This window comes from Schistosoma mansoni, chromosome 1, assembly GCF_000237925.1.
Source record: "Schistosoma mansoni strain Puerto Rico chromosome 1, complete genome".
Classification (NCBI taxonomy): Eukaryota; Metazoa; Platyhelminthes; class Trematoda; order Strigeidida; family Schistosomatidae; genus Schistosoma; species Schistosoma mansoni.
Genome location: NC_031495.1, coordinates 54,941,907 through 54,962,094, shown reverse-complemented (window position 1 = coordinate 54,962,094; position 20,188 = coordinate 54,941,907). Strand labels below are relative to the sequence as shown.

General features: G+C 35.1%; 2 protein-coding genes across 2 annotated transcripts; both read right to left on the bottom strand.

Annotated features, from left to right (window-relative positions):
• Positions 1 to 4,851: 4,851 nt before the first annotated feature.
• On the bottom strand, positions 4,852 to 19,178 carry Smp_063670 (hypothetical protein). Its single transcript, XM_018794900.1, has 5 exons — positions 18,907 to 19,178; positions 18,696 to 18,861; positions 15,597 to 15,723; positions 11,372 to 11,660; positions 4,852 to 5,397 (listed from the first exon to the last, which is right to left on the bottom strand). The coding sequence occupies exons 1-5, from the start codon at positions 19,165 to 19,167 to the stop codon at positions 5,248 to 5,250; spliced, it is 993 nt and encodes a 330-aa protein (XP_018649266.1). The 5' UTR covers positions 19,168 to 19,178; the 3' UTR covers positions 4,852 to 5,247.
• Smp_118230 (putative DNA-damage inducible protein ddi1 (V-snare-master 1)) lies at positions 7,214 to 7,444 on the bottom strand (the record flags this gene model as incomplete). Its single annotated transcript, XM_018794901.1, has 1 exon — positions 7,214 to 7,444. The coding sequence occupies one exon, from the start codon at positions 7,442 to 7,444 to the stop codon at positions 7,214 to 7,216; it is 231 nt and encodes a 76-aa protein (XP_018649267.1).
• Positions 19,179 to 20,188: the final 1,010 nt, after the last annotated feature.

Sequence of the window (20,188 nt, the reverse complement as noted above, 5' to 3'; positions counted from 1 at the left end):
GGAGTACAATTATTTTATTAAATTCTTCAAATAGGTAGAAAAGTTTTTTTTATTTTTTTTAAATTTTTTCAAATTCTAAAAAAGACAATAAAATAATCTAAATTGTGTAATTACTTTTAGAAATAGGCAATAAGTAGTAATGTAATTAAAATGAACAATATTCATCATTTATAATTTATTACTAAAAAAAAAAACAAAAAAAGAAACGAAAAATTAGACCGTAAACTTGTAAAATGGAAAAAAATCATATAGAAACAAATTTAATCATAAGAAAAACCTTTTTTTTGCTTAAATCATTCTCCTTACATGTTAGTATTATTATTTAATGTTTTATTTTATTGTTTATTTCCTTTAAAATGGAATAATAATTAGGAGATTTCATTTTTTCTTCTCTTTAAAACAAAAATGAATAGTAGAGATTTTATTTTAAATTCAATCATTTATGGAAGATAATTATTTATGCATAAACAAAAAAAGAAGAAACCGATCTTTTAAGTGATAAATATTGTCTGAAATTGTCAAGTGAATAAAAAAAGATGTACGGAAAACTCTTGATTAATCAAACTTAAGCGATTTAAAAGATGACTATGTGATTTTAAAGAAAAAGATGGACAGTGGCTAGCAGTGGAATCCAGACGCGCGTTTCGTCCTATTTGGAACTCGTCAGCTGGATGTACCTGCATCTCAGAGTTGATGTTCACTCTGAGACTCGAACGCAGTACCTTTCACTTCAAACGCCATCACGTTATCCACTCAGCTACTGAGTCCTGATGCACATCCAGCTGACGAGTCCCAAATAGGAAAAAAGGCGCTTCTTGGATTTCATTGCTAGCCAATATCCATCTTTGCTTATAATGCTTGCGAATTAAGGCTATATCGAGGCGATACGCACAGTATGCACATAAACCAATAGGAGACTGATCAATCGCAGTCCTAAAAATCAATGGGAAGATTCAAACAAACAACACCGAGTGGATGTAATAAGCAGATAGTTTGTATTAGTTAAGTGTTTTACAACAAAAGTAATGAAACCCGTTAAGATATGGTAACATTAGGAATTTAATTAGTTTATTAAGGCTTATTATAACTTCTCCAATCTTCACTTTGTAGAAGTATTTTTGCATAAATAGATTGATAAAAGTGTAATTTATTTAAGATAAACGGTCAATTTCTGCCAATCCATTTCATAGCTATAAATAATTTCATAGAAAATTCGTCATCGCTTGCAAATCAGTTATTGATAGGACTGTTAAGCAGTTGCGGAGATAAAATTATAAGAAAATTATTATAGTCGTCAAAATGATATTATAATGTCTTATATAGAAAATGTCATCTGTCTTAACATTCCTGCTTAGCTAACATATCTGTTGTTCAATGAATCAATAATGAAATTTAGTTTACTTTAAACAATATGAACTGTAGCAAAAATGATAGATAAAATCTAATTATAAAGGATTGGGCACCATTGTCATTTTGAATATATATTGGCGAAAGAATTGTCCCTTAAAATTTCAAACTTCCTAAGGACGATACGAGTATTTCCATCGCGCATTTTGTGATAAAAGTCATTCATTTTTTAAAATTTGCCCAAAAACCAGAAATAGTTTTCTCGATTCCGATTGATACATCAATAAACCGTATTTTTTAATGTACATGTCACTGTTATATATAAAAAGGCAGGACTTGGCATACATATTTGCTACTTGAATTGTTTTGTAATCGACTCACATTCCTTCAAAGAAACAATTGAACAGTAAAATATACAAAACTAGCGTTGCAATAGGTTGTAAGCTTTCGGGAAAGGTCCAAGAGTATATGTAGTTAAAACATAATGATCAGTCAGCTAAAGCAAATATAAAACGAGTGGATTGACACAGTTGAAAATATGTGGTTCGAAAGTTCGACTAAGCTGTTGCAAATAATTCTGAACTATATCATCTGAACTTAAAGATTGAATATTTATTTTGAAATTTGTGGACTATAAAAATTTAACCAACTAGAATGTGAAGTTTATTCTCATTAAAAACCAAATTAGAAAATATCAGACAACCAGTTTGTCCTCATTTACGTCACGCAAATACTGCAAATTCATTCTGTTGGGGTGATCCTGAAAATTTCTTGCAATAGACTTGACAAGCTCAGGAAACATTAAGAAGCATTTTATCCAATCAGCGTTTGATTAGAAGTTTTGCTAGAAATATCGCGAAAATGAAGAGTCACGTGTAGAGGTTCTGATTGGCTGATGTCTACACTGCTACTATGTTTAGTAGTATTCTAGAATTTTCAGGAAAACCCAAGGACTTCTAAAATACTATAAAAACCCTATATTTTTTGTACATAAATGAACCTTTGGAGTAAAGTGCTTCCCCCATATTTTGTGCCTTTTTTCTCGTGTTTAAGTCGCTGTGTAGTCCTAGCTTGGGGGTACAAGACTAGCTTAGGATCCGAGTATAGCGTTCAGTCAACAAGACTTATCACATTCTGTGGGACTCAAAGGTTTGTGTATGGGTATGGATATGTACTACATAAGATTTTCAAACTAGAACTAAATGACTTGACTGTTCCTTAGTCTTAAGTGGTTTTCCGATTGCCTATCAGTCAGTGATAAAACTTACAATCAAATTATAGTCATAAATCTTACAAGTTCATCACGAGAATCCTTATTATCATCTAAAATTAATATACCATCCTTTGTATTAGTGCAAGCTAAAGTTTCGCTTTAATAGTATGCCGTCAAATACGAATGAGTAATATTTACATACAAAAATTAAAAAAATTTTGAGCGAACAATTGCTTTCAATAACTTCATTATTGGGCTCTGCAGTTATAAAACCCAAAATTATTGTGATATTTTACAAAAGCCAAAAATAACACGTCCAGTCCATCAGATGGCCTCAGCTATGTAGTGGATTCGTAGTCTAACTCCTGTAAGTAAGTTGATTGAGACTTGATACAAAACACATAAAGCTTCACCTATTTTAGTATGATTTTCACTATCTGCCAAGTGAAAAATGATGCTGTTAACACATTCCGCAACTAATTTTCCAAACCACTCTGGTACATGTTCAGGAGCACATAAGGGTACAGCCTCCTGAGTAATGCCTATACAACTAGCTCCACGGGAACAGTTGAATTGGTATACATACATGGAGCAGCCCATCGTCGGTAACCCATCCTTGATTTGCCGTTTAAGTATTCGTTTAGTTAACAAGATTACATGTAACGTGACGGTATGAAATGTCTTTTCAATAAATCTTTTGAGTCGACGTATTAAAATGTCACCAGCTATGTTCCTCTTAAGATCGAGCTTTAGACAGAGGGTTTCTCCGCTGTCAGAAATTGTCCTGATAAAACTTTTCTGACGAAATTATCTGGACAGACATTACTTCTCCATCTACACTATACTCAAAATAAAATAGTTTGATTCTGTGGCTGACATTTGACCAGATTTATTTTGTATTGAATTATCTATTTAAAACATGTAAAAGTTAACCACTTTTAACATTGTAAAATTCACCGTGTTATTTTTTACTTTTGTGAAATATCACAATAATTTTGGGTTCATAACTGTGCAGTTCACTGATGAAGTTATTGGAAGCAATTGCTCGTTCAAATATCCTTTGTTTTTGAATGTTGTGTTGGGATTTTTAGACTGCTAATATTTATAGAATAATATTAATACACCAATTGATTTATTTCGTTTATCAACAAATATCTTAATTCCAGTTTAATACGTTAGTCTTCAAATTTATAAAGTTAACTAATAGTTGAAGTAATTAAGTTCATTTCAATAGGTCACTTTGACTTTCATCATGCCCCTTTATTCACAAGATGGTTCACTGAAATTTCCTACATCTGTAGGCAAATTGGAAGAAAATTAATGCTCATTGGCAATTTGAATCCCAAAAGAACATCCGGAATTGTCGATTGTCATTTAAATCAAACTAGAGGCGGAAGTGCCTTGTAAAACATATATATAATAAGTTGTGACCAAAAGAGCCTGATATCTAATAACTTCTATATAGAAATCGCTAGATCAAGTTATCAGTGTGAGGAAGACATTGAAAACAAAGTGGGAAAGATTTTGCTTGATATGGTAGGTGCCGAATAAGCTTGAAAAGTAAGTCTTAATTTCTACTGACTGGTGAGTGACCTATAAATCTCTACCACTTAGTCATTTGTGTATTTAAGTGGTGTCGAATCATTTCCGTTTTTCTGTTAAATATCGAGCAAATTCAAGCAAATACTCCGTACTACTTAAATCCGACAAACGGTAGTGTAGAAGGCAAACGTAAATATTAAAGTAAAGAAAGATTTTGACAAAGAATTGTCATCTCATAAAGAACCAGCGAAACCAATGGAGCATTAGACAGCTGTTTCGTCTTGCTCAGAAGTAAGAATGTGAAACCTTTATATCTCATATCGAATCCCAAAGACCATTGAGTCAAAATATAAAAGACACTTTTATATCCAGAGTAACGAGCATTCAATGACATCATTAAACTATTAACAACTTTTTTCTAGTCACTAACCAGTACTGTTTATTGAGATAGCTTTTAAAGATTAGATAAATTAAAGACCACAGGTTATTTGTGCACAAATCATTCTGCATAGAACAATCAAGACTTTATCATATTTTTCACACTATTACTCGCAATAATCGTAAACAAATATCAACTATAAGACTTACATTATGAAAATTGAATGACTTATCAACTGATTCATTAGTAAGATTAACAATTAAAAGCAATATCATTATTGTAAGTTTGCAAATATTTGATACTTCTCCATTTCTTACATGAATTCCCCTAGGTATAAACCTTTAAATCTGTATATTTAGAACTCAAACAATTAGTAACTCCTACAGAACAGATAAAAATATAATTTCAGAGCTATACAACCATTCTGTTCAGAATAAGAATATACAAAACAGAGGGTTTGATATTAGATTGACAGAAATAAATATAAAATAACATGCATTGACAATACAATTAAAAATTGGCAACTTTAACAATTTACTTAGAATTGTTTTTTAACAAAATACAAGAAGTATAAACGAGGAATCATCAAATGAACTTGTTTGCTTTATTCATACAGGCTAATAGATAAGTTAGAATAAAATAATACAGATGAATAAAAAACAAAATAGACTGATAGCAAAACCCCTGAATATATTTTCAGAGAAAAAACGGAAAATTAATTACGAAGAACAATAAACGGATAGTCAGGAATTGGTATTCCAATTTATTATCTGGATTGACCAAACATGCTGTGAAGATGAGAAGCTAAAGCTGCGTCTAAATCCCACTGATGACGATGTAATACATCTATTGCTTCGGAACGAGCAATACCACGATCAACAAGTACTTGGATTTTTAACTTTTGTGTTTCATCAAACTAAGAAAATAATAATGAAGTCGTATGAGTATCATGGTATATGAATAATAAGATTGTGAACAAATCAGTGTAATAACAACACTTAAAAGGAGGAAAACTTTTACGAAACTCGCACAGAAAACAGTGATATCTAAGGGGGATATATTTAAATTACAGATCAGGACAGATTATTGTTCAATGATTGAAAAAATTTCAGTGAGTTTATTTCCTAAACTGTATCATCATAATTTCAAATATTTTTCAAGGTTTACAATAATCTTAGTATATATAATGAACTAAATGGAAGTAAGTAATATTATCTAAGCAATAAGTGGTAATGAAAGACTGTAGTCAAAAAACTCTATATCAGAATAGTACAGAAGCATCGACTTGTTGAATTATGACTAAGTAGTATCAGGATTTAGCTTACAACCAGTAAATAAGGTCAAAACTCTCTTTACTTACTCCTTAGGTTTACCCAATCAATAGTAGTAAAGGTTATAAAACGTGTAACCATCATTCGATTAGGCAGAAGTGTTGTTCTAAGTCTTACACCCTTTTGTTTATGTTTCTTAGAAGAGCACAAGTTCCATGTTGTATCGACGTTACAACGACTACCTTTATTTTTACTTAGTTTTACCTACAATAACCTGTACAAAGAAAGTTATGTCCATTCTAATTTCATATTGTGTTGTTATCACACTGCTTAGAATATTTCAGATTTCGTTATAAACCAGAAGAGACTAGAAAGTAAAAGACTTTCATTAAGGTTTATGGGAAAGAAAGGAAATGGAACGATTTTGTATGTGTATTTCAACAGAATGCAATTTTTATTACCGGTTAAAAATTATGTCAATTATATTTGAATATCTAATGTCAGTTATTTTCTTGAAACTATAATTGTGTAGTTTATGATGCTATGACCAGAATACGTCTGAAAAAGAGATAGGACTTTCATGCTGACTAATATCTGACTTGCTTCTGATAGCGTTTAATCAGTGAAACAATGTATTCAGAGCATTGAGGCCATTTCCGATGTAGTAGCGTGGCCATGAAAGTTAAAATCTTCGTTAACAACCACAAAACTCGTCAGGCAATGGATAAATAGAAGTGAGAAGAATCTTATTACTTATTGGTAGGCTTATTTTTTTCTTTATTGAAGCTTTTGTTGCCAATTATGGCCACAATAATTTTTAATGTTTTTCTACTCTAAGTACTGTTCACTTAGAAGAGCTGCTTTATTTCAGTAATGATTGTCTATGTATGCACTCCTCCTCAACTTTCCTTATCTTTCAACAGATAGTATTCCTCTCTTTAACACAATTCTGAGTGATTTCGTTCTGTAGGTTGACTTAGCTAGTGTTATCTCGGCTTGTTCCGTTTTATTTTTTTAGATGGTTATCTACTATCATTTACTTTTCTCCATTCACTGGTCTTTTAAGGGCTTTTTCCGTAGTGTGTAGAATAGCCAGTACTGTTTGTTCTAGATCAAGACCATCTTATAAGACTTCGGCTACTGCTTCAGTATATTCAATCGACATAGAAGTCGTTTCAAAGGATGCTTACTCTCAGTGGTTAATATCGTCCTATGATTCTTTTTCTTTATATTGAATGGCATGATGTAAATGAAACATGGAAGAAGAAAAGCACTTTGGGTTTTAGATATTTTGCTCATATTCTTCGCAAACACAGGTCAAATACCGACCTTTCACCAACTATTAAGATTTTATCATCCAATATAAAGAGAATGGAACAAAAGACAGTAATAATCACTAGAACTAAACACTCCTTGAAACCAATGTCTTTATCTTCCAACCTTATTATTGCCGAGTTTAGATCAATTTAAAAAATATAAAAAAAGCTTAACCCAATAGAACAATGAGGCATTACTCACCCTTTCATCTGTATCTTCATTATCCAAAATAGATGGATTTGATAAGGACAATGGAATTTCAGATTCTGGTAGAAAAGGAGCTTCAATACGTCCATCAATGACTAAAACATTACGCTTAAGATCAATGCAACATTGATGACGTTTAAGCATGTCTAAACCAATGAGCAGATCCATAGATTGATCTTTTAGTACAATGAAAGACGTCTAGAATAAGATAAATTAGAAAACTATACACTGAATCAAAAATATTGATTATGTAAGTTGTAAAATAACGCAAAAGTAAACAGATGATCAGTAACACCAGACATTTTAAGTAGCGTGTAATTTAAACAACACATGAGAGTGGATATTTAATCAAAGAACTACAAACTATATATAACAAAATAGTTTTGAAAAACATTTATGGGAACACTTAGTAAACTGGAATGAATAGGCACTTTCGTATTTTTTGTAAGTAAAAGTGATACATAATCGTTAATTGACACATCTAACATGATTACAGTAGTTATTGTTATTTTCTTCTGCTTATTTATGTAGTCTTCCACTACAATAATAAACTTGACTGAAATCAGAACAAGCATTGAATAGAAACAATGTTCACTCCAATAAACCTGAACAGAAAAGGAAGCAATAATAAAAACACGAGAATTTACATATAATTTACAAAAGAAACTTCTAATATATTCTTGATACATCTACTAGCGTTGATTGCTTGAAAAACGAACTAGTCAGTATGTATTCAGAATGCAATATGCAAGATTCTCATTTGTCAACAGCTGATGAGAAATTATCTATGTTAGAATAAACTGGAAATAATATATGATTGCCTCCATGTAATGATAATAATAATAAAATTAACGCTACTCAGTTATCAAAACCAAGCTTATTATTTGAGATATACCATTTACATGAAGGCCAGTGAGACTAACTGGTTACTTAAAACAAAGTAGGTATAATGAAGGTTCAAGTATGTGTTATAATACTTCTATAGTTAGACATGCTTTAGATGGTAACATGTCATTCAAACAAATTTTGATACATATATTATAAATGAATTCAAATCACGACGTAGTTGACAAAAGTATATATTAAAACTCGGTATAGTGAGCCAGATGTCAAACCACTTAGACTAATGGCCACATCACAATTTGATAAATAGAATTCGATCAGTACTGAAAGACTAGATAAACATCGTATCGATCACTTACGAGTACCCTACTAATTGTAAATGTTGTTTCTAATTTAATGTTAGGAATTTCATATTACATTTCAGTATAAATATGACAACTCTGACTAAGACTTAGAAAGGTTTTAGGAATGATGATAGATCAGCCATCAAATAGTATTCATTCGAATCAAAAGCAGGTTAGAGTTATATTATTTAATCTTGTTAAATACATTGGCCCCCAAATGCCCTGGTACGGTCGACAGTGGAGAGAGTCCGCTCTCCCTCTCCAAATGCTCTCACATGGCCACATGAATATATAGCCTCTGACAGGGAAGTCCTACTCACTGCCTTCTCCTGGTGGGGGTGTTGTTTACGAAACTGAGAGGACGAAAAGCGAATATCCGGCGCTTTAACCGGGTGGTGGACACAGTGAGTCCACCTAAAGGAGTTGGGAAACCCTGATTACAAACCAATGGTGCACATGGGCTCCAGTATTCTGAAGGAACAAATGGCGTATGAATCAATCGTTGGTCATCGGCTACCATGGGACTGCATCTCCTTATGATGCTCCACTGCCTTGTGGACTAGACCTTTAGGTCAAAGGCTCCGGGTGTGGTCCCCTAAGAAAACCACCTGTTTCAGTCTGGGCACCTGGGCAGTATCACGGCCCTCACGCAAATCAAATGAGATTTTTGAGGCGCATATTTATCTGATGCTTTTTTGTACCAATATTTATGTGTTTAAATAAATAAAAATAAATGTTAAATACATTCACTTAAACTCCATCTTTTCTGTTATTTAACTCTTATTGATTAATTTCACTTCATATTTACATAGTAGATTTGAACTAGAAAAATAATATAATCATGAGAAGATTGTACAGGATAATTAAACATATTAAACAATAACCTTTGAAATTTTTAACGGACATTCATTAGTTCTGATTATGCAACGTAGTAACTTTTAAGTTTGGTCAATACGTTTAGTAAATCGACTGAGGTTGTAAATAGTTGAAAGGAATCCACGAAATGCAATCAATACATATTATTTTGCTTCAACTACTATCCTTGCTTCATCTACATTCATGACGACAACGAATTATATGAAATAATCTAAATCCATTCAATAGCTATGATAAACCATTCAAATTCACTCTTGAGATGAAGAGTGAACTAAATAACTACTTTCTGGATGTACAACTGACAAGGTGAAACTGAGGGAATGCTGGGAAGACCTGTCACAGAAATTTCACGTGAAACAATCAGCCGATAAGCTTTTGTACTTAGACTTATATTAGCCAAAGAGGTAACTTAGTATTTTCCACCACGTGAATCTGACAAATCAATAATTTCGATGTAGAAAAAAAAAGATTGAAAGTAAGTATCCACCGAAATTTGTTGACAAAAATAAAAAGTCAAGCCAACTAAGTAACCAATGGCCATTGTCCCTCAAAAGACACTTGACAGGCTGTATAAATATCGAGAAAGACCTAAAACTCCTGCAAAAGAAGCTTTTCTGTATTCATTTAGAAATTAGTGTTCCCCAAGACCAGTCACATTTCCCTCTTTGTCACTAACAAACGCATCATCACTTTAAAAATTGTAAATTTTTGTGACTATACAGAGCTTGAACAATAAAAACTGACAAAAACAGACATTTTCAGCGAATCCATCATGTCTCGTAACTTAACTGTTTCTCATTTGTCTCGAAGAGAAACGAAGAAGTAGTAAGGATCAAATCATATATAATTTATTTAAAACCCCAAAAGGCACGTGAGATGCATAGATGAAAACCACTCGGATTATGTATACATACCTAAATTGAAGTACATCAAACAAATTAAAAATATTGTCTAAGTGCTTTCCGAAACAATTCTAATCTGATAATTTCACTACCTTATTATAATCATATAGCGAAAAACATCAAGTACAAAGTCGCAATAATTATTTCAATGCATTTAATAGTTTAATAGTGTATCCCACTAATAACTGAAAGACTATTTGATATAAATAAATCTAGCTCCTTAAGTTCTATCTATTCAACAAGATAACCAAACGTTTCTCATGACTAACTTTGAATGTTTGGTGCATTTCTTTTTAACTTAAACAGACATATTATCATAGTTGAATAAGATGTTAGTGTCATCCATTCAAAAAAAATGCAAACTAATGATTAAAATTAATGTTTTTGTAAACAAATGGTAACAAATTCATCTTCTACGATACGCTCTCTACTGAAAGCTACATTAATATCAATCCTTTACCACAGATGGTTAACATGAAATTTCAGAGACAGATTATAAAAATAAGTTTTAAATTAAATGCCCTGGTACAGCCGAGAGTGGAGAGAGTCCGCTCTCCCTCTCCAAATGTTTTCACATGGCCACGCGTATATAGCCTCTGACAGGGAAGTCCTACTCACTGCCTTCTCCTGGTGGGGGTGTTGTTTACGAAACTGAGAGGACGAAAAGCGAATGTCCGGTGCTTTAACCGGGTGGTGGACATGGAAAGTCCATCTAGGGGAGTTGGGAAACCCTGATTACAAACCAATGGTGCACATGGGCTCCAGTATTCTGAAGGAACAAATGGCGTATGAATCAATCGTTGGTCATCGGCTACCATGGGACTGCATCTCCTTACGATGCTCCACTGCCTTGTGGGTTAGACCTTTAGGTCAAAGGCTCCGGGCGTGGCCCCCCAAGAAAACCACCTGCTTCAGTTTGGGCACCTGGGCAGTATCACAGCCCTCACACATATCAAATGAAATTTGTGCGGCGCATATGTATCTGGTGCTCCTTTTTACCAATATTTATGTGTTTGAATAAATAAATAAATAAATAAATCTATGATAAAGTACAACATCTAAAACAATATTTTAAAATACAAGTTAAACACAACTGATTTAAAATGAAGAATTTAATCAATTCAACTAACCGGAATGAAGATACCTCCGATTTCAATTAATCCATTATGAACTCGACCTATTATAGTTTGTGTTCCAACACCATAAGCTTTCCCAGCCCATCTTTTATCAATTAATGAATCTAAATTACAACGTCGTGCACAATCCTCACTCATAATCGTACTCTGTGCTCCAGAATCAACAAATGCTTTAATATTTTGATCTTTAATTTTACAATTGATAAATAACATTGAAACTTGGCCAAATGTTTCCGGATAATATTCCAGAGCACTTTCCATTTGCATGTCAATATTATTTTGTCTATCAAAATGTAAAGTGAAGATATAACTTTCAGAAGTCCAAGTCATCATACCTTAAAGCGACATAGTGAATATAAAATGATAAGCAGAAAATAGTGACAACAATCGTAGAGACTTAAAAAGATGGAATGAAAGACAAAATAAAGAAATTTGTGTAAGTATATAATAATAAAAGTACCTACTATAAACAGAATGCGTCTGATATACTCTAATTCATTTTGAGTCGTATCAATCATCAAACTCTCTATTTGATTAATCCCGATCTCAAGACCTATACTCAGATACACTATCGACGATCTTACTAAATAATTCCATATATTTTTCTAACCGCTGAGGCTTCGTTTATCTTACTCCTAATTCAGTGAATATCAACGTTTTCGAAGCCGGCGAATCCTTAATATACACAAGTTGATGCCTAATTACAACTCATCTATATCCTTTGCTTAAAACACTCCGTTTGTTCTAAGGAAAAAGCATGGCACTGCTAGGTACCAAGAAATGAACCATACAACACGAAATTACAATATCAAGAAATTAAAAGGACGGCAAGAATAATAATAGTTATAAAGGATATAGCTCAAATAAATTTTAACCAAAATGAGTGCATCTTAATACTTATCAGGTGAGTAAAAATAAAAGATAGCAGGATTCTCAATGACCTCAGATTTAAACCATTTTAGGCGCCTCAAGTCCCCAAATGCCCTGGTACGGCCGAGAGTGGGGAGGGGCCACCCTCCCTCTCGAAATGCTCTCACATGGCCACGCGTGTTACAGCCTCTTCCAGGGAAGTCTTGCTCACTGCCCTCTCGTGATGAGGGTGTTGTTTACGAAACTGAGAGGACGAAAAGCGAATATCCGGCGCTTTAACCGGGTGGTGGACATGGAAAGTTCACCTAGGGGAGTTGGGAAACCCTGATTACAAACCAATGGTGCACATGGGCTCCAGTATTCTGAAGGAACAAATGGCGTATGAATCAATCGTTGGTCACCGGCTACCATGGGACTGCATCTCCTCACGATGCTCCACTGCCTTGTGGGTCAGACTTTTAGGTCAAAGGCTCTGGGTTTAGCCCCTCAAGAAAACCACCTGCTTCAGTTTGGGCACCTGGGCAGTATCACAGCCCTCACACAACCAAAATGAAATGGCGATTTCTTGTGTTGTGCATGTATATCTGGGGTGCCCTTGTGCCAATATTTGTGTTCAAATAATAATGATAATAATAAGACGGTTGATTGATGTGACTCCATAAACTAACAGGTGCCATTCCAGGACGGTCATCCCACATTTCCCAAAGTTATAACATAAACAGATGGTTTGACACAAAACAGACAGATAACATTAACAATATACACTGCCATATATATATATATATATATATATTGGCCAAAGTTGCCATCCCTGATTGGCACGATGGAACTAAAATATAAAACGAGATTGAAATGTAATAATCACAAAAGGAAAGATAAACCTGGAAATATGACGCAAGGTGGATGTTTGTACAGGCTACTGACACCCTTATAACGGCAGTTTACGATAGTCACGTAAACCACAACCAAGTAGTCTACATCTACCAACATGGCTCACACTAAAAGTTGGTGACTTTAAGCACTGATGCCACGTTTTGGTTTGACCGCCCTTAACTCTCTTCCAACCATCCCCAATACTGGTCAGCATTGCGCGTCGTGGTAATCGGTGTTCAGGCATATGTAACACGGGGCCCAACCATCTCGGTTGATGAAGATTCACAACCTCATCAACTGATTTACCATCATTCCCTAATACCCTGCATCTTACCTCACTATTACTTACCTGGTGATCCCAGCAGATGCGAGCAATATTTCTAAGACACTTGTCATCAAATACTTGTAGCTTACGAGTATCTTCTACTTCTAATGGCTACGTTTAGCAACCGTAAAATAAAACAACGAACTGCTGAACAGTATACTCGTCCCCTAATTGACAAACAGATATCTCGTCTTCGCCATAGGTGACGTAAGTTGGCAAAAGCCAAATGAGCATTTTGAATCCATGCACACACTTCGTCAGATACCAATACATTCGGGCTGACCAGACTTCCAAGATAAGTGAAGTTGTCGACGCGTTCGAATACTTTACTCCCTATCCTTATTTCAGGTGTTGACACAGGCCAGTGTCCTGAAGCAACAATTTGCATCTGGAGGGATAGAAACGCAATCCGAACATTTCAGGATTGGTGCTCAGTGCTACCTAAGGACTGCATTTCATCAGAGTCTTCACCAAACAGAACTATGTCATCTGCGTATTCTAAGTCGATTAGTGGACCTCCTGGAAGGAAATCAATTCCTGTAAATTCAGTCGACGAGAGCGTTATTTCCAGCAGTAGGTCTATGATGAAATTAAACAAAAATGGAGATAGTGGACAACCTTGTCAGACACCACTTGAGGTTGTAAAATCAGATGACAGTTCGCCATAATCTCTCACTCGACTGGTAGTGTTAAAGTAAAGAGCCTTCACAAGGTTTATATACTTCTGAGGTACATTTTTCAATGACCGACACTGTCACAGAACATCTCGGTCTACAAAGTCAAGTGCTGCTTTTAAGTCGAGAAAAACCGTCATTGACGGACGCCGATAAGCATGTTATTGCTTTGAAATCCAATAAATAGTGAATATGTGGTCAATATAGCCACGATCAGGTCTGAAGTCAATCTGATTTTCTTGTATTTGCAGTTCACAGGTCTTTGCTAGGCACCCGATAACTTTAATAATTGTGGTAATTATTATAATATTTACAATAGTGAGGCGAAGTGTGCATTTTTAGGGTCGACCTTTTCTAATCACACTCCTCCTTTGTGGGAGGCATCATCGCTGTCATACTGGTTGTCTGAGAGAAACACCCTACTTCCGTCACACCTCTGTACAATCAGCAGTACGACCGCCCTCAGACCTTGGGTTTGTTGTCTTTAGTCTTACCGCTCTTCAACCGACCTGCCTGTCATGGTACGACCTTGAGGAACGGTTGTTCCAACCAGTATTGTAATGATCAAGAACACAGGTGGGGACAACCGAATGTATGTTGATACAAAATTACAAAGTATCTTGGTAAAATGTGAAAACCATAAGTCCAATACTTCATTTGCCAATCCTCCATTAATTATCTCAAACTTTATCGTTCCTTTATTACCATAACAATTACTGTCTGTTCCCGTTCTCTTCGATTCGATCTTCCCAACCTTCCACTGCCAGGCATTCCGTTTCTGATTGGTGTTGTATACTACTTATGTCGACATAAGTAGCATGCACAACAGTATAACCTGATTGGTTCATCATGATAGGCAAGCCCGTCAAGGTAGCAGCAACGGTTGAGAAACTATTGCTATCGCTCAGATAAACATGATGACTAACACACTTGAAGACTCAACCACCCATGATTACGGTAAACACAGATATGAATCAGTCAGTAAGCATAGGTCTTTTTTGAGAACTTCAAAAAGTATTAGAAATACTTACTAGTTTACATCAATATTTATGGAAAATACTTTGATGTATAAGAACTCTCGTCAAATTTAGAAATCTTAATTAAAGCTACTAGTAATATTACTATATATGAGGCTTTTACTCTGAAGGTGAAATAAATGACCTCTGGAAAGAAACTAAAGCAGTTAACTATTGGAATTTTGCAACAGTTATAATAAGGATCGCCACAAGCTCGTTGTCCCATGAAGATTATAGAGTGGAGTTTGATAATTTAAATAGTTCGGAAAAGATTGAACAATTTGGAAAGTATGCTTAAATGTACTACTTTAGTAGCCGTTAAGTTTTAACACTATGTACTGTGTTGTTTAACGTGATAATGCAAGCCCTGTTATCATACCAGATAGCTCGTAAAACAGTAACAAAGCCATGGACATAAACAGAATCATTAAGTTTCAGAAAGAGAAACAATCACCACTGACTTTATAAGCTCAGCTATCCTTTCTTGAACTGCTGGATTTAGAGCATCTGCAGCCAACAAGTTTTCAAGCTCCTCCCGATGCTGACGAGCAATACTCTGTTGTGATTCAAAAACCCTTCTAAAGGCAACTAATATAAAATAGTCAAAATATCAATTGATTCAATGTCGATTTGAAGGAATATATAAAATAAATAAACATTTGAAAAAATGCTCCCATATTATCAATAGAACAATTTCGTACAAGCAGATTTCAGTAGGACCGTGAAATTAACCAAAACAGTCAAACTATTTAATTCGTTAGAACATGAGGATGTTTGATGTATAAAAAAAAGTTCATATTCGCAATTTCGGAACATTATTTTAAAATGTAGAGTTCCTAAAAAATGGCAGTTAATGTAGCTTAGTGAGTGAATACAAGCCCAATTACTGAGTTTGAAGTTACACTTTTGGAGTGAGAACAAACGATACTACCAGAATTTCTAAAATAATGGCTGAAGATTGATTACTTTAACTCTTAAACTATAGCCCAAATAGAAACCGAACTTATTATATGAACGAATTCTCTTATTAACTGGGAGTGATAGATCTGAGTTGACAATACACAGAAAGACGAATTATATATATATATATATATATATATATATATATATATATATATATATATATATATATATATATATATATATATATATATATATATAATTGGCCATGATACCTTTACTTGCCATTTTCGTCTTTTTGTTTCCATGGACTGTTTACTTTTCCCAGATGTTATTATTATTTATTTAGTTACTTTATTTCCTTCATATCGAGTATCGGTACTTTAAATGATACATTTCTATGCTGACTTTTAAGACACTTCCGTTTATTTGTATGATCTGTGACTATCAATTGCAAATAATCAATGGAGTGACCAAAAAGAAGTTTGATTGATACGAATACCTAGAGTGCAGTTAATGTGTATGAAAATCTGGCTTCCGTCATTTAAATGTGGGGGAATTCCGCAAATGAACTATTGTGAACATATAGGTGAAAATGACAAACTTTTATCTAGATATAATTTATTTATTTATTTAAACACATAAATATTGGTACAAAGAAGCACCAGATACATATGCGCCGCACAAATCTCATTTGATATGTGTGAGGGCTGTGATACTGCCCAGGTGCCCAAACTGAAGCAGGTGTTTTTCTTAAGGGGCCACACCCGGCATTTGGGGGCATCTAGATATAATAAGTAATAGCGACCAACGCCACCTAATCTGTTTTAGTTCAATGATGTCAACTCTTTTGAAGTGATCAAGAAGGTTGATACGAGGACGACTATCGAAATTCATTGAATAGCACACAGATCATGAATTGTGGTTGTTGTCCTAATGCCTTGGATCTTCGTCCACTAAGTCCAAGATTCAAACCCCACTCCACTTATTTCATTTTGGGAAACCGAGTAGAATTTTTACCCCTCATACTTCGAGTGTGGCCCATATGTAGGTACCTGGTCAATTAGTTTAAAAAACCCTGCACCCTACTGAGACAGTAATACTTAGAGATAAGGCATGAATAATCAGAGGCAAGAATTGTCATTTAATGGAGCTCATGAGACGGTAAGACGAAGTAGGATTTCAGTGATATGAATAATGAGTCCTGTATGATGTAACGGTGTAAGAATAAAAATGATGTAGACCTCTTGAAAATACATGAACATAAGTAACCGGGAGATGTTACTTGATAATACTTCTAGAGTACAAATTAGGAGACTAACAAGAATGAGAAAATCCAAATGATATCAAACCCAGCTCCCATAAACTCATATGGATTTTATGACTCGAATATGAGCTTACTTTGAGCTGTCCCCCAAATGCCCTGGTACGGCCGAGAGTGGGGAGGGGCCACCCTCCCTCTCGAAATGCTCTCACATGGCCACGCGTGTTACAGCCTCTTCCAGGGAAGTCTTGCTCACTGCCTTCTCGTGATGAGGGTGTTGTTTACGAAACTGAGAGGACGAAAAGCGAATATCCGGCGCTTTAACCGGGTGGTGGACATGGAAAGTTCACCTAGGGGAGTTGGGAAACCCTGATTACAAACCAATGGTGCACATGGGCTCCAGTATTCTGAAGGAACAAATGGCGTATGAATCAATCGTTGGTCACCGGCTACCATGGGACTGCATCTCCTCACGATGCTCCACTGCCTTGTGGGTCAGACTTTTAGGTCAAAGGCTCTGGGTTTAGCCCTTCAAGAAAACCCACTACTTCGGTCTAGGCAGTCGGGCAATATCACAGCCCTCACACAAATCGAATGAGATTTGTGCGGCGCATATATATCTGGTGTCTCTTTGTACCAATATTTATGTGCTTAAATAAATAAATAAATTGCTTTGAGCTAATCTCCAGAAACCTTGCTAGACCTAACTAACCATTAAATGGTAGAAAACAAGAAATCTGGATTAAGTCTAAAGCCGTGTCGAAAAGTAGACCTTTGGTATGCTTTCCGGTAGTGTCGTTTCCAAGACATTCCCTCTCGATACTTAAATGGATATAATGATACCCACAGCAAATAAATGTACTTGGTAGATGAAGTGATGTAAAGCTCTAAAATTTGAACCACAGTCAAATGGTTTATGGACCATATAAAAGAAGTGTGTCCACTTTAATTATCTGGTTTTGTATAATATATTTGTACTCTATACTGACTGTTTACTGATTGGCTGACATTTCTTAAAGTCACTTGAGATTCATTCAAAGGTGGTCCATAAATTATAGTCTCGCCGTAAAAAATCATCCAAGGATTTATAAACTACGGTAAAAGTTTGTACCTCACATCGATTTATGGCTCAAAGGAACGATCTAAGTGAAAACGTGGTATAGGCGACCGTTGAGACTTTCGAAATAGGGATGGACAGTCATATAAACATAAGTTGTAGAGGTTAAGTATAATCTACCAAGCCTTATAATAGCGACTAGCGAGTAAACGAACTTCTGGGAAAAGTACGACACGATTGTAACTATTGTAACCATTAATATAAACCGCTTGAGTCTTAAGTTGCTTATTGTGATACGGGTAGTTTATCTGAAGTTCTGAAAAAAAATCAATATTTCACCTGGGTCATTAATAACGGCAGCCAACTCTGGATTTCGTTCACCCAATATAGAAAGCTGACGGGAAGCACCAGTCAGAAAATGCTTGCGAATAGCTTCAGGTATCCCAGAACCTGATGAACTCGGAACCTTGATCGACTTAAAATCTAATAAAGGAACTGGATGTGACTGTCAAGAATTAATATGATTAAGTATGTCAAAAAATGGCCTTACTGAACCACCACTTTTCGATTCATTTGTGTTGTGTCTTGGAATAGGAACGGCAAAAAGAAGATCCTCATCTCTGATTCCTGCCTTTTCGATATTGGTAGTTGACTGAACACATAAAACCTGCCCTTCTCTTGATAGTTCAAAATCAACTCCAGATATGCCACTTTCAACTTCAATAAGCATTTTGAGTTCCGATATTAACGTTCTATTTGAAACCTCCAGTGGAAAAAATGAATCTCCGGATAGGCAAACAGTTATCCTCATTACAGTTGTTGTTACGCTTAACTAGATTTGCCCGCTCATCAATTTCAATACTATATATGCAGAACAGATACCAAAATTTTAGTCTTCAGTAGTAAGGACAGTAGATTAGTGGACTCGCGTTAATTCTTCTAGGTTTTTTTCCAGTAAATGTTCACCTTCGCCTTGAAAATATTCACTGATGGGCTGATATTACTTGTTCGGGTTCAAATGGTTCAAATGGTTGAGGACGGAATAGAAGAAGCTTTCACTTAACGGGCTTCCGTGTCTAGTAGCAGTGGATCACCAATACCTCCAGGCAAAAACCTAGGTATATCAACGATAATAGAGGAAAAAAGAATTTAGTAAATCATAATAATATGTTATCCTTAGTCCTTAAGAATAAGTCAAGTTTCCTCTTAAAGGACTCCTGGGAAGTCGCTTGGACTAGCTCAGTAGGCAGTGAATTCCAGCACTTGACAACTCTTAGGTTAGTGTTATGTCTAAGCTTAAGATGTTAAAGGAGATGACCAGAAGTATTAAGGATGCTGTAAGTCATAAGAAGGTCACCTCTAAGACGCCTGTACTCTATCCACCGCAGTCAGCAGGTTGGTCATACAAGAATGACCTTTACTGAAACCATGCTGTTGAGGTGAGAAAAACTTTAAGGATGATAAGTATTCTTGTATACCGTCGTATATTAGGGATTCCATAATTTTGGAAGGTATGGAGAGAAGGGCCACTGGTCGGTAGCTTGAGGGTTCACTGCGTCGACCTCCTTTGAAAATTGGTGTGATGTGGGGCAGCTTCTAAATTTCCGGTAGTTTGCCTCTGCTTAGCGAGTGTGCAAACATCACGCTAAGTTGTGTCGCCACGATTGAAGCTGCTTCCCTCAAAACAGCGGAATGAACCATATCCGGACCAGGGTAAGGCGATAAGAAAAATTGAACTTTATTCTGGGTTCATGAGATTGTTGTTTCCCAACCTTCTTGCTATGACCTCAAAGACGGTTAGCTCTGAAGAGAGCGAAAACGTAAAACATACT